At 51.6% G+C, this 14,928-nt stretch overlaps 1 protein-coding gene across 1 annotated transcript; it reads right to left on the minus strand.

Annotated features, from left to right (window-relative positions):
* Positions 1-599: 599 nt before the first annotated feature.
* Vsig8 (V-set and immunoglobulin domain containing 8) lies at positions 600-8,482 on the minus strand. The gene is made up of 7 exons (XM_048448861.3): positions 8,263-8,482; positions 4,391-4,566; positions 3,740-3,941; positions 3,402-3,623; positions 2,634-2,753; positions 2,221-2,422; positions 600-1,301 (listed from the first exon to the last, which is right to left on the minus strand). The coding sequence occupies exons 1-7, from the start codon at positions 8,309-8,311 to the stop codon at positions 1,016-1,018; spliced, it is 1,257 nt and encodes a 418-aa protein (XP_048304818.2). The 5' UTR covers positions 8,312-8,482; the 3' UTR covers positions 600-1,015.
* Between the last annotated feature and the right edge of the window lie 6,446 nt (positions 8,483-14,928).

Below are 14,928 nucleotides of genomic sequence, written 5' to 3' on the forward strand. Positions count from 1 at the left end.
TCAAATATTCCCAGATCAAATCCTGAATTGTTGTTGCCTAGGTTGAAAGGCTTAATTCCCTGAACCTCAGTTCCTTTTGTGTATAATGGGAATGATGCACGGCCTCACAGAACCAAAGTTAAGAGGTAAGTAAAATAAAACACTTGAAAGCACCTGGCACTTCTTGGGTGTCTAATAAACTTAACCTTCCCATCAAAGACAGGGCTGGGCTAGACATCCTCAGATCTTCCTATTCCAGAGTCTGAATGAGTTTAGATCCCTTCCTGGCTGCTGGAAAGGAAGGCTTACACCTGGGAAAGATAAGGAAGTTCAGGTTAAGTAGCTGGGTGGAGAAAAGAGGATGCTGAGAACATGTAGAGATCACCTCTAACATCCATCACCCTCGCTCATTTGTTTCCTCTTCTAGAATAAAGGGGGAAACAAGTTTCCCATGTGTACTGTGAAGGAATAGGACTTGATGTCCCCTTCCTACTGTGGCTTCCGCTGTAGGAAGGGGAAGCAGAGGATTCAGACAGGAGGCAAGGCAGTAAGGAACAACTTGTCAGGGTTCCCAACCCCACTCCCAGCCCTCCGTGGAACGTAGGACAGCCACTTCGGTGTGGTCTTTAAGCTTCTTTATTGTGCTAATACTGTTGCCTCGGAGCTCAGAACTCACACACAAAACAGTTCAGTCCTGACCCCCACCTTCCCAGGGCTGGGGGCCCTCTGCCTTGGCTGGGGACACCTGGCTTGTACCTCTGCGGTTCTGGGATACCGACTGCTTCCCTCCCTTCCTCTCCCTGGAGCCCAGGGATGAGGGAGGGTTCTGAACTGTCTTTCTCCGTCCTCCGCCCCCTCCTACTTCAGAGCCACAGGAGGCTCTGTCTCCCTAGCATCTCTGAGGGAAATTCCCCTGAACTCTCTGCCGCCAGGCGGCCGGTGAGAGCCAGGTCTGTGCCCGCCCGAGCCTGTCCCCAGCTGCGGGCGGAGAGCCCCGAACCGCCTCCCAGCCGGGGCGCAGCCCGGTGCTGCGCGCTCACACTAAGAGGCCGTCCTTGCACGACCGCTGCTCGACCTGGGCACAGTCGGCGCAATCGGCCGACTCCGCGCTCTTGACCTTGATGTAGACGGGGGAAGGGCCCGCTTCGCAGGCTGAGGAGGCAGCGCGGGGCACTAGGGCCACGTCGTCGGGGCCGCCGCAGGGCGGAGGCGCGTACTTGCGGCGCAGGGAGCGGCTGACGTTCTGCGTCGGGTACCCCAGGAGGTGGGTGACGCGGCTGCCGCGCCCGCTGGCCTTGCACCCGGGCGCCTCGGCGTCCACTCTGGAAAACAACAGGCGGGCGCGTGAGCTGGCTCCTCCACGGCGCGGCGTTGGCACGGCCTGGGCAGAGCTGGGGGCTCTTGGCAACCTCTCATCTCCCGCGCCCCCCTCCACCTGCCCCTCATCTCGCTCTCTCTCTCTACTTCTCTCTCTCTCTCTCTCTCTCTCTCTCTCTCTCTCTCTCTCTCTCTCTCTCTCTGCCTCACCCTACTCTCCCTCTCTGTACATTCCTGGGCGGGCGACCCTGCAGCGCCCCCATGCCACTCTCCCCATCCTTTAGACCCCGCTTGTGTCCCAGCAGCTCAGGACGCCTCAAACAGGCGCCCTCGGTCCCCTTTCTAGTGTTTGGCTGAAAGGGAGCCTTAATGATCCGGGAGTTGTGTCTCTCCTTTCCTTGACTAACAACCCTCACCTTGCGCTCTGGCAAGTTCTCATCGCCTCCTGTCCCTCGCTCTTCTTTCCCTCCGTCACCAAGGCGTTGCAATCATTAGCACTGCTATTCTTGTTCTATGTTTATTTCTACTTTGCTTCTAATGTAAGTTATTGGCACTACTGATGTTAACTCTTCTTAAATAGGCATGTTGAGGGTTTTGCCGGCGCAATACAAGGGAAAGGTGAAAAGACATGGTCCCTGCCCTCCAGGAGCTTACAGTCTAGGCCAGACAGACCGAGGGATGCATAGACGACAGGAAGAAAAGGGAAGGCAGGGAGCAAGAGGTGAAGACTGGAAGCGGGAAGGGGAAAGACAGAAAAGCCATGCGGCGAGTGGGCAGGTCGACATGCTGCAGTCCCAGCACTCCATGGCGATGGCGGGCAGGTTTGGGGTAGGAGTCCCAGCCGGCCGATGGCAGACAGGGGTGAAGAGGACAGGGCGCCGGTCCCCCGCCGTGCAGCAGCATGCAGCATGCATCAGGTTTTACCTGATCTCACTAGCCAAGTCGCCGCCGCAGGCCCCTCCGCCGACCCCGCCGCCGACCCCGTAGCCGAAGGCGCCGCGGGCACCACCAGGCCCACCGCCTCCGCAGCAGCAGGCGATGATCCCCCAGATGCCTAGTGCCAGGCAGGCCAACATGAGCAAAGAGCCCAGCACCGCACCGACGATCATGCCTACACGCTGGGAGTCTGTAGAGAGAAGTGGAAGCAATCAGGCTTCCCACAGCCTGGCACGTGCCAGGGCAATTGTCTGTGGGAAAGAACCCAGGGCCCCGGGAAGCCCGAGGAGGGAGATGTGGGAAGGTGCAGGGTAAGCCTGACAGCAGGGCAGAGGCCACAACCCCAGGTACCTGCAATCCAACCCTCCCAGTCAGGGGACTCTCAGGGCTGAGGTACCTACCTGAGACTTTCACTTCCACCACGCAGACGCTATAGCCCACATGGTTGGCCACTGTGCACTGATACAGCCCATCATCATCTGCATTGACATTTTTCAACACCAGGTCCCCATTGCCCATGCCTGAAATTGGAAGAGCATCAGAGGGGTAGTGAGACAGACAAGCCTGATCTCTGAGAGCTCCTACCTTGCCCAGCCCCTGTGGGATGGAGGATGAAATACCACTCAAAACAAACAAACAAACAAACAAAAAACAGAAAGGTGTATGCAAGCATTCACAAGTCCACTCCACTCTAAATACTCCTCTTGCTGAGACAGAAAGATGGGGAAGAAGGACCCCTCTCTCAGAAAGAAGACAGAGTCACCATTAATTCTCTGTGACCTCGGGGAAGTACATCCTGAGTCTGAGCACTGGTCCTTTCTATTATTCAGTTTCTCTAGTGCTAGGAGCCTCACATCCCGGTGAATGGTAATTACTAGGAAGTATTCCTTTTTTCATCTGTTACAGAGGTGGTAGCCACTTGCCTGAGGTTTACCACCAATCAGCATCCTAGCCAAGATTCAAGCCCAGCCCTTCCTTGGACCGTGTTCTCCCCAAATTAACCATGCTGCTTTTGACTGACATTCCATTCATGCCTTCTCTCCTTCCCTCAATAGCGGCTTCTGAGATATGCCCAAATGAGCAGACTTGGTACCACTGACAAGTCAGGGAAGTCCCAGCAGGCCCCCTTTCCCAATCCTCTGCTTATGTCACTCTCTAGGCCCCCTCACCTTGATTGATGGAGCTGTGGAAAGATTCTTGATAAGAAAGTTCAGAATGGAAGCTGTGCTGCGAGTGGTAGGAGCCAGCTCGGTAGGGGTAACTGTGCCCACTGATCTTGGCCCACTTGTAGGACAGGGGCTGCGAGCCTCCATTGGCAAAGCACTTCAGTACCACATCGTTGCCCTTTGACATGTGGCCTTCGGTCCAGCACATGGGTACCGCAGGACGTGCTGTAACAAGGCAGGCAATTATAAACCCAGACCCAGCCAAAAGACAGAGGCAGGCTCACAATGGCCAACCCATTCTGAAGCCTAGGAAAGGGGAGCCCAGAATAATCTGGTCATACCTTGGACAGTGACAATGACCTTCCTGGTGGCCATGGTGGTCTTCTTTACCCGACACTCGTATGTTGCTGTGTCAGATACCTGCAGGTTCATGAGGTTGATGGAGGCATCGTACTGGCTGGGATCTGAGGCTGCAAAGCGGACCCTCTGCTGCAGATGAGGGAGGTTGCCATGGCCGATCCTCTTGTCTTGATAAGTAAGAAACTGTTAAGAAGAGAAAGAGAGATAAACTGAGTCAAGGAGGGTCTTGCAAGTTGATTGGGCAATTCACTGACCTTCTCTAAGACTCAACTGCTCACTGAAGAAATGGAAAGGATGGTGTCAGGCACACTGATCTCTTACAGAATGAGTGAAAGTTCATGATATTAGATATTCTGGAGAAATATAGGGTCAGACCAGGAACTTCTAAAGTCGGGGGGCATACTTAATCTCCCCCTTAATATGGGGTAGAGGGATGTGGAATCTGGCTGACTAGATTCCCGGTTGGACAGCTCTAATCCCTGTTGCCTCATTCCCTAAAAGATCCTGGAGGAAGTTCAAAACCTTGGTTTCCTCACTTGCTTTCTTCCTTCTCCCTCAGGATGTCGGCTTCCCATCGGGTTTTGACATCACAGAGTAAACAGAGTACAGAGAATCCTGGGCCAAGCACTTACCACATTCTCTCTATGTGAGGGTTCTGAGTTGACTTGCATCCACTCAATGTCCAGACCATTGGGACCATAGTCCTCAGGATCCAGGATGTAGGGGCAGCCTAGCCTCACATTATCACCTTCTGCCAGATACATGACCTCCTGGCCATCCCCGTTGATCCTTACAGCAGACAACAGTGCTGGTGAAGGGCGCAGTGGGTGGGGAGATGAAAACAGAAACAATTCTTGAGTAGTCAGTCTCTGCCACTTTGTGCCTGTCAGCCAGAACTCAGTGGGACTTCCAGGGGAGTGTGTGTGTGTGTATCTGTGTCTGTGTGTGTGTCCCTGGCTGTGTATCTCTGTGTGTGTATCTGTGTCTGTGTGTGTCCCTGACTATATATCTGTGTGTGTTTGTGTGTGTGTGTGTGTCCCTGTCTGTATATCTCTGTGTGTCTGTGTGTGTGTATGTTTGTGTATCTGTATGTGTATATGTGTGTGTTGGCATTAGCTATACTTAATATTGTTTGTTTATTCATATGGTAGTCTCTGGGCATCCTTGTGAACTTGTGTATATATTCTAGACTTGTGTAGATGTGCATTTGAATACTGTTTACATACATATAGCTCTTGTGTTATATTTATGTGTATACACAATGGTGCATTTGAATATATGAATATATATGCACAAATGTGCATTATATGTTTATTAGTCTTTGTAGCTACAAAGATATTCATGCACATAACCTTGTAGTATATCTACCTACGTATTTACATGATAGTGTAGGCAATTGTGTGTGTGCATACGTGAAACACCCAAAGTTGTTAAATGTTCTATTAGAAGAAACAGGTTGTTTAAAAGCCACCTGTATGGGCTGGGTTTGAGCCTTATCTGGGTCAAGTGAAGTGCTCCAGCCAGAGACAGGCAAGTGGACACAATGACTCCTGGGGTCCCTTTCCATCCTGAAGAGCATAAGACTAGGTATATCTGTGTGTGTTGGTATGTTTTATGTGCTCTGTGTGTGTCTGTTTGTGTGCGATGCATGATAAGGTATGCTGGCTACGTAAGTGTTTTAAGTGATAGCATATGCCTTGGGGAGCTGTAGCCTAGAGCCTGGCCGTGTTCATGTGCATGTCTTTGTCTATGGCAGCTTGTGTATGTAGAATAAGCCTTGTATGGCAAAGTGTGCCATTGTAGACTGTGTGTCCTCCTTGTGTGTTTGTGTGGCTCCAGTACAGCTGCTCCCACTTGCTCCCTTTGGGGCCCCTCCTGCCACTGAGTCAGAGTAGAAGCCCAGGGTTTGGAGCAGGATCAGGAAGCTTAGAAGTGAGCTCCTCCCCCCCCCCACCTCCCTACTCTGAAGCCTCAGGCAAACTCTAGCCCCAACCGGTTAGACCTAGAGAAGAATAAGGGGGGGAGTGAACCCAGGGCTCCACCCTAGACACTCAGCTCCCTCCTTCCCAGTCTGCAGCACTCCCTCTACAAGTCCCTCACCAAACTTCTCTATTGATGGCCAAGTTCTGAGTAAGTATGCTCTTTGGGTTCCATCCCCAAAACTCAGGAAGCCTCTCCCTACTCCCCCACTCTCTCTCTCTCACACACACACACACACTCACACACACACACACACACACACACACACACACACACACACAGGTATACACTGTCCTGGGCTAAACAAATAGATACAGGTATGTTCTTTCAAGTCCTCAAATGTGAACATATGCCCATGCAGTCCTTACTTTCTTACACACAAGCTATTAGATCTATACACAGACACACATCTACAGGCAGAGTAGACACCAATCTAAGACACACCCACTGCACGCTCTTGTGGCTTCCTGCGCGTCCATTCAAGACCAGGCATATCTGCAGAAGCCCTGAGTTCTGTGTGTAGCCTGTCTCTGGAGAAGCCAGCGAGGGCCTTACATTTCCCCCCAACGTCTCAAGCATCACCAGGCCTGCCCCTCCTAAACCATGGCCAGCCCACAAACATGTCCTAATCCAACAGACTCTGAGTTAGCCTCCAACAGGCAGTCTGGCTTGTGGGACTCTAACGGGACCTGGAGATGCCTCCTCCAGCCCTAGGCCAAGAAAATACCAGTTCATTCCTAAGATAAGGATCCTGATGCCATCTGCCAGATCCTCAGGCGGCAAGAGGCAAGCCAGGGATGAGCCAGAATTCAGCTCCACCCCGGGATGAGCCACTGGAAACAGATGACGACAGGGAGGATTCCCTTTACCTACACCGTGGAGGTCAGCCAGACTGAGGGTAAGTATTTAGAGAAAGGGGCTTGGGGGGATGGGACAAGCTGGAAAAGAATGCCGCCACCCCCACGCTAGATTGTCTTGCTCCAATTGTCCTCGGCCGTGGAGCCTCGCCCTAGCTCCTAAACCTCCTTAGATGCTTTCTCAGCCTCCTCCCAAGGGTTCCAGCCTTTTTGTATCTCCTCCCACCCCTTGGGAAGTTGTTCCTGGCATATCACCCCGGTTTGTGTTGTTGTGACAGTGGGGAAGGATTTCCAGGGAATGTAAGGGAAGAAGGCAGCTTGCGTGGAGAGATGAGCCTGTGCAAGTCGGTGTAGAAAGAGTCCTAGACAAGACTTGGGGAGAGACGGACACTGGAAAGTCAAGAGGCTGTCCAAGGAACTGGCGATTGTCCCTTATAAAATCACCAGGGCTGGCTACCTTCTCTGGGGGGAATGTCACCTCAGCAAGCGTCTGTTCTAAGCTAAGAAAACTATCCTAAATTTTCAAGCTGATTTCAGCCTGGAAAGGGAAGCGAGAATTTAAAAAGGCAGCTCAGAAAGTATCGGCACGCAACTCCACACAGCGAGCATCTAGCCCACATACCCTCACGCAGAGAGCACACACGGAGATGCCTCCAGCTCTCCTGGCACAGCCAGGGCTTCCTGAGTAGGCACTCCCTGAGAAGCCCTCAGCAGAGAAAGGGTGCAGCAGGCATTTAGCCAGAAATGCAGCCTTCACACATAGGCTCACACACGGGCACGCATACTCCCATACACAGAAACAGAATGAAGCAGTTCCCCTTCTCGGTCTCCTTCCTCATACCCTTCATCGTACATCTGGACCCCACAAGGGGCTCCATGCTATTTCCAGTTATTTTCGATACTTAATAGGATGTCCCTTGCTGAGACTTGCCCAGTCCCAGGCAGGCAGCCACAGTATCCAGACCTGAGCCCTGCCTTCCAGAGAGGTGTCCCAGAGAGGTGAAGGGGAGTTTACCATCCATCCTGTCCACATTTTCTCAACCTCATCCCAGAAGAGGCATCACCTGTGAACTCTCACGGCACACAAGGCACAGACCGGCGGCCCTAGGCCTGGGTTCTTACTGGCTACGATGAAAACAGCCCAGCAGCGTACGAAGTGCTTTTAAGGCTGACAGGTCTCCTGCCCAGTGCTCTGGCTGGGTGAGCTGGCCCTTCCACTGGGAAGAGAACACCGACTGTCTAAATGAAATGGATCATTGCCAGGCTCCTCCCCAACCCCCACCCTGAGCTGCTGCTCACCTGATTCATCCCCTGCCTGCAATTCCCACAACTAACTCCATATCTCCAAGCAAGCCCTATCTCCATCTCCCAGCGTGGAAACATCACAGAGGGCACCTGCACACATATACGAGCTACACAAGCTGTCAACGCCACCATGAAGATCTATTCCGAGGCCTCTGCACACAGACACGGTCCCAAGCCTTCAGGCACAGGCTGTCCTGAGGAGAAGCTCCCTTGGCAGTATCCAAATCAGTGTCAGCAAAGTGAAGGTAGACAGTTTCCACCAGTGCCTCGGAGGCCATCTTTGAGGCTCTTCCGTGAGCGCTCATTCATCCCTGACCTTCTGGCATAATGCTGAGCATCCCTGCCCCTGCCCAGTCCCATACCTGGGCTCAGGCACACGAGTAGTAGATGGAATGCTCCTCGAACTCCCATGTCTCTAGGCTTGATCTTTCCTCTGCCTGAGCTGGGTTCCAGTGGGCTGGTGGTGGTTGGTGGTGGGTGGATGGGGCAGGTGGAGGGAGGGGGGAGCGGAGGGCCCAGACACTGCCCGGGGTGGCAGGAAGGTGCAATGAGTGCCAGGCTAAGGAGCAGCCGGAGTTATTTCTATAGGAGGGAGGGGGCCTGGTCCCCGCCTAGGGGAGGAGCCCAAGTAGCCCTAATTAGCAGGGTGACAGGATGGCCTACCCAGGCATTACACAGCCCTCACCCAAGCTCTTCCCTGTCCCAAGAGTAGTGCACAGCGACCAGCCGGACTTGTAATTAGGCACCTGTTAAACCTCCACTTCCTCCTGGCCAGGTCCTCAGGGTGACAACAGTTGCCCCATTTTACAGCGTCCACGGAGCTCCCCTTACCACTCATTTGTTGCCTGCTTCCCTGGGGGGGGGAAGTGGGAAAGAGGAAGGAGACACAAGATTCGGAAGGAAAAGATGTCCAGGATTTGGAGAGTTACTACTGACCAAAGACACCCCAAAGTGGCTTGCTCCCCCATTGCAGAGTCAGATTTCCAGGTCCAAACCCCTTCAAGTATCCCTTGCTTTTAAGGGAGACCACTCCAGGTCAGGTCTAAAAGATAGTGTACCAGAGAAGGGATGCGTCTCCCTTGATGGGACCTGAATCTGAAGGGAGAGCCCAAGTGACAGGGAATACTGGAATGTAGCTTTTCTCTGTCCTTACAAAGAAAGTGGGACCTCCTGGGCTGAGGAGGGAAAGAAAGGGTGTGTGTAAGAAAAGGATCTTCCTTTGCTACTACTTTTCCATCCTTGCTGACACAAAGGTCATCCCCAAGTTCCAGGACCCCAGAGAGCAGGGGTTGCTAAGATAGGTCTAGATTCCTACCTCCACAAAAATCTAAATCAGTTCACCAAGGCTTGGAGAAGAAGGAAGGAGGGGTCAGGGCATTTGGGGGGAGTGAGGGACTGTGAAAGACAAGGGGATGTTTGAGGTGGGCAGGGCAAGAGGTCATGTGAGTGTGTTTATCTCTCACAGATATGAAGGTAGAAGAGCTGAGCCCCACTGTGTGCTTTCTTCAGGGATTTCTTGGACTCTCAGCCAGGTTTTGATGGTTTAATGCAGGCTCATGTTAGCAGGGGTCATAATCCCCTAAGAACAAAGACCCTCAAAGTCAAGCCTGACCAGTGGGCAACTACAGTCATCAGGGTGACCAATCCGTCACAGTTCTAGGTAGTTAGGTTGAAGCTGGGGTGGGAGAGAGTCTTAGTCAGCAGAAGGGGGCAGGCCAGCCACTGTTGGTTGATCCATGGATTCAGAACAGTTCCTTAACCTTCCCTGGATTCCAGGACTGTCCAACAGGAGGCAAGTCATGAAAAGCCTCGTTCTATAGGTTGGCTCCCTCAAGGGATCCCAGAGCCTTCTCCACAACTGACCTGGGGCTCAGGAAGGGCAGAGGGGGAAGAGTCTTCAGGAGAGTTATGGGGCTCAGGAATGCTGCCAGGGCCCACCTCCTTGGAAGAATAGAACAGAACAATAAGGAAGCACAGGAGTCCACGCGGCTCTGTGTCCCAAATCCTTTTACCCAAACTGCCAACAATAACAGGTTGCTCGAGGGCCCAACAGATGTACATGGTGGCTATCCTCATTTCCTTAACTATTTTTGGATTTATGGGATTGTCCTGAGCCTTCTGGAAAACAGGGGTCATTGTCCCCATTCTACAGGTAGGGACACAGAAGCCCAGAGAAGTAAAGATTCAGTTCAGCTACAGCTATGTTAAGTAGGGGATAGACAGGCATCCTGACTCTCAGCCCGGAGTGGTCCAAAAGAGGGCTTGATAGCCGTATGGACTGCTGCACATCAGAGGAAGAGCAGGAAGCCAGTGGTGAGTGGAGGGGAAAGCAGGAAGGGCCAGGATTAGAGAGAGACCAAATGGAAAGGAATAGAGCTGTGGTTCCACTCCACTGAGGTATGGGGATTCATTTGCGCTCTGGGTTTGAGTTAATGTGCCATGATGGCTGCCCCTGGGGTTACAGTTGGGGTTATTTGAAATTATGGGTGAGGTTGAGGCCAGATTTGAGGTTGGGATTAAAGTTAAGGCCAGTATTAAGGTCAGAATTACAGCTAGAAGTGCAGCTTTGGCGTTAAGGCTGGGCTTTGTGTTACGATAAGAATCCATTTTTTGGTGTCCTTTGTAGATATGCTTAGGGATACAGGTTGAGGTAAATCAAAGGCTGGGTTGAAATTGATATAAGATTTGTTACAAATGAGTTTGAATTAATTTGGGGATTTAAGTCAAAAGATAGTGCAGCTGTGCTTAAAACATGGGTGAAAATATACATGATCGAGAGGGTTCAAGGTAATCAAAAATGAGATTTTATGATATCGAAAGATACCAGTGGCCTCTTGCTGAATCCCAGCTTGACTCAGCTCTGGAAACATACTAGTGGTGCATACTAGTGGTGCATACTAGTGGTGCATACTAGTGGTGCATACTGGTACACCCCACGTCTGAGGGAGGGACTCAAAAGTGCATGAGCCATATGAAAGGGGATGAGGCAACTTAATCCCACAACAAATGTAACCTCTGAAGTCCTGCTCTACCACCTGCTCACAGCCTAAGGAAGCTTCCAGATGCAGGAAGCTATGAGTAACCAGTGGAGTTCTGTCACCAAAAGATGAGGCCCATCAGAGGAATTTACTGGGGAAGGGACTGTGGAATCTCAAAGAGGCTGAAAGTTGAGGGGTTGAGAAGGAATAAGGACCTAGTAATCCATGCTTCCAGAAAAAATACTTTTGAGGGGATCACAGAGGATTTCTCGAAGCTAGAAAAAGCAGAGCATCAACTTTGGTCCTCCTTGACCTACTGAAGCCTAATTGTCACCTGCTTGCAATTTGGAGCCTATAAACAAAGCTGTAGATCTTCCTGCCCTATGCCACAGGGGTTTGGGGGTGGGGTAGTGAAGTAAGGAAATCAGGCATATAGGTCCAGCCTAGTGTTTCCACCTTCTGAGACTGGACCTCACCTTCTGCAAAGGAGGAGGGTGCCGCTCCTGAGAGCCACCCTACTCTAACTCTTCCCTTGCCTTGCCCTCACCATCTGTCTCCACCCTTAACTAACTGTTTTCACCCCACACACACACTTCCTTTTCAAATCTCATAAAGGTCCAGGCTGATCTCAGAAAATCTTGGTCTTCTGTGCCAGGAGAGAGTAGCAACCGCACTCGCTTCTGTTTTTGGACAGAAATAAAAAGTCAAAGATGAAAACCTAACAGAGACAGTGAGGAATGAAGGAGGCCAGACAAGGATTCAGAGAAGCCAGAGCCAACTTCTGACATGGGGTGCAAGCCAACCCAGGTTCCTTTAGAATTCCGCACAAACCCCTCGCTCTTCTCTTCCTGCCTGACTTGCCCCAGCTTCTCCCCCAGGCTTGAGTACAGGCTCAAGACCCCAGCTGACTCAGGACTACAACCTAACCCCCTTCTAGACCTTCCTCTCTCATAGCCCCTGCACCCCTCTTCCATGCCTCCATGTAGACCTAGCACTCATCCCAGAACATCTAGGGAAGAGTTACCCAGCAGAGAAAGTCTTTGAGGAGGTTGGGAGCAGGAGTTAGGAACTATCACAGAGAGCTGTATCATGTAGGTCTCAAAGCAAGATGGTTACAGAGAAGCTGGATTCTGGATACCAAGGGGCTACAGCAGCTACTGACTTCCCACCAGATTTCAGTGAAGATAACAGGATGAAGGACTACCCGGTGAGGCCAAGGGCAGGAGTTCAGAGACTTCAGGTGGTATGAGGGGATCACTGTAAGTTCTGACAAGGAGAGTTAGAGTCAGGTGTGAGATCAGATCAGTGAGAGCGCTTAAGTTTGAAGATATGGGGGTGGGGCTGGGGATTGAAATTTACATCAGGTCTTCAAGCAATAGCTTGAAATACAGATGGCCCAAGGATTATCTGGGCCCATGTCCCAGCTCCTGAGACTCTGTGTTTTCACTGGCTCACCTCAGAAAGAGGGGGACTGCAAGAGGGAGCCTGGGTATACCCAAATCTTTCCCATCAAGCAGTATCTTTCGACTGATTGTGGTCCACACAGCCTTGACTTCTGAAGGAGTGGCCTGACCTACCCTTTCAGCAGGGCCAAGGGTGGTTGACTGAACATCATCAGTTGAGATTGTCAGAGGGACAAGCAAAGTTGAGAGGGCGTCCCTCCTAAAGAGTGTGTGGAATCCTGATGACAGAGCTGAGGAAGAGCTGAGAAGCCTTGAAGATGAAGGTGTCCTCACCTCACAGACTTCAGCTACATCTCCATTCCTCAGACCTTCATCACTTCCGTAACTACTGAACTGCATGCAGAATGTGTGTGTGGTGGTGTTGGTGGGGAAACAAAGAAGACTCAGCTCCTCTTCTACAGCCTCCCCACTGAGAGACATGGACAAGCGAAGGGACCCTTAGCCCTTGATGTGATAAATGGTGCTAATAATATTCATAGGGTCCTGTTTGGTAGAAATGATGTTTAGGCAGAGATCTAAAACGCTATTGATGATGTGCCCATAGAGAGAACTAAAGAACCCCAGAGGTGACCAGAGTTATGTCTCAGTGCTTGGGAAGTATGCCAGGGTCCTGCCAGACACGATTCAAAAGAATGAAGCCAGGAGGGACAGCTGCTGATTATTCTTCGACAGAGGAGATAAGATCCTTGGGAACTGCACCTCTTGGAAACTTCTACTCAAACACTAAGAGTCATTCACGGAGATCATAGCCAGGTCCTCGGGACAGCGTCTACAGCTCAGGCTGATTGGCCTGGACCATGTGCCCCTGTGTGTGAAGACAGATTTTGTGATGAATTAATCCATATATGCCCATTGGGACTTCGACTTTTGGACTTGTGGGAATGAAATTTTCTTTTGCATTAATACCTGGACTTTCCAATCATGTATCTCAAAGGGAAGCTGTGGTTGCCTCAACCCCCAGGGTGGTCCCAGGCCTGTCCTGCTCTGAACAACTGCCCAGAGAGGTAGGAGGTGGAGGGAGGCATCAGAAGAAAGCTAGTATCCGGTTCATAGCTTTCCCCACTAAGCCTGACCAGGCAGGTCCTCACTCTGCCTTCCCTGTTTGTTTCCTGTTGCCTGGATACCAGGATAAAGGACTGAGTGAGAGGTGGGGCTTCGCTAGCTCTGCCAGGCCTGGCTGGAGAGGGAAGGGTTAACTGTCAGGCGAGCCATAAGTCCTGCCCAAGCCTCCCCTCCTCCCCCAGGTTCCTCCTTCCAACACTTCCCCTGGCAGCCTCTGCCGAGCCCAGGGTTTCCAAAACCACAGGCACTTGCCCAATAAGGCTCGCTATGCAGAGTGGAGACAGAGGCTTTGATCTTACAGAGAGAGTCTGTACCTGTTTTGTGTAGTTCCAAAGAGTGAGGCTAGGGCTGTGCTCTGATACACAGGAAGACAGAGGTGGACTCAAGACTGAGCTCTCTGAGGGGCAGGGCCTGAGATGACTGGGTTCCATTAGCGGGTAGGTAGTGGGCATCCTGTCTTCCAGGGGATTGTGAGTCAGACTGTCCAGCCATTTGGCTAGGGTTTACAGAGAAGACTGGAATGCTGGCAACTCTCTTAGGTCTCTTCTAGCCTTAGTTCTCATGATTTGGGGCTCATTCCCAACAGCCCAGAGGCAGACTTTCTCCAGCAGTCATGTAGAAAATACAAATAAAAATCATCACTTCATAACTTTGGTTTCTTCCAGGCCCTCCTGTCATCACCTCACCTCCTCTTTCCGGGAGCTGAGAAAACCACTACCTCAGCTCCATCACTGTCCCAGCACCAAAGTCATCAAAGCTATTGAGACAAAGGCCACCCTTTCCAAGAGGGATATAGGCGTGAAAGCAGGAGTTTGTACCTCAAAAGGCACAATCCAGCAAGCAGAGACAAGAGCAGGAGATGTGGGCGTTAAAGCAGAGAAAAGGGGTGAACTATTTAAGGATAGACAAATCAATCTTGAAATTCAGACATGCCAGGTAACCTTCACACAGTATCCTGAGATGCATCTCAGTATGTAGAAGGGGATGCGGGTGACCTTTATATAGGAAGGGACCTGAGATCTCTAGGAGCAGTTGACTTTACCACGGGGGGGCGAGGGGGGCAGGATTCACAAGAATACAGCAAGAGAGGTGTGGTCAAAAGAACAGAAAGTGAGGAACTCTCTGTCCCTAAGCCTCCAAGCCTGTATGCCAGACTTCTTGTCTGAGACTTCAGCGTCTCTTTCTTCTGTCACCTAAACAGAGGCCACCTTTCTTCACCCCCCAAATCCCTGCGGGGCTTTGAACTCTGAGAGCCCCTTTCATCCGAGCCTATTCAAAATGCTTTTACTGAGAGCAATTAATGCCCAGCTGTGGCCCAAGTCACACATGGGGATGCTAAAGCTTTCCGGAGCACAGAAGGACATCCCAGCACCCCACTGAGTCAGGGACTACCTGACTAAGCCACCAGAGCCAGCAGCTGAGTCATGCCCAACTGGAGCAGGTGCAAAGGCTCAGAGACTGCCCCCAATCCAGCACAGAGCATGGTGTAGGCAACAGGCTCATGGGGCAGGTAGGGCACAGAGCC

The sequence above is a fragment of the Myodes glareolus genome, chromosome 5 (assembly GCF_982192425.1).
Source record: "Myodes glareolus chromosome 5, mMyoGla1.1, whole genome shotgun sequence".
Classification (NCBI taxonomy): domain Eukaryota; kingdom Metazoa; phylum Chordata; class Mammalia; order Rodentia; family Cricetidae; genus Myodes; species Myodes glareolus.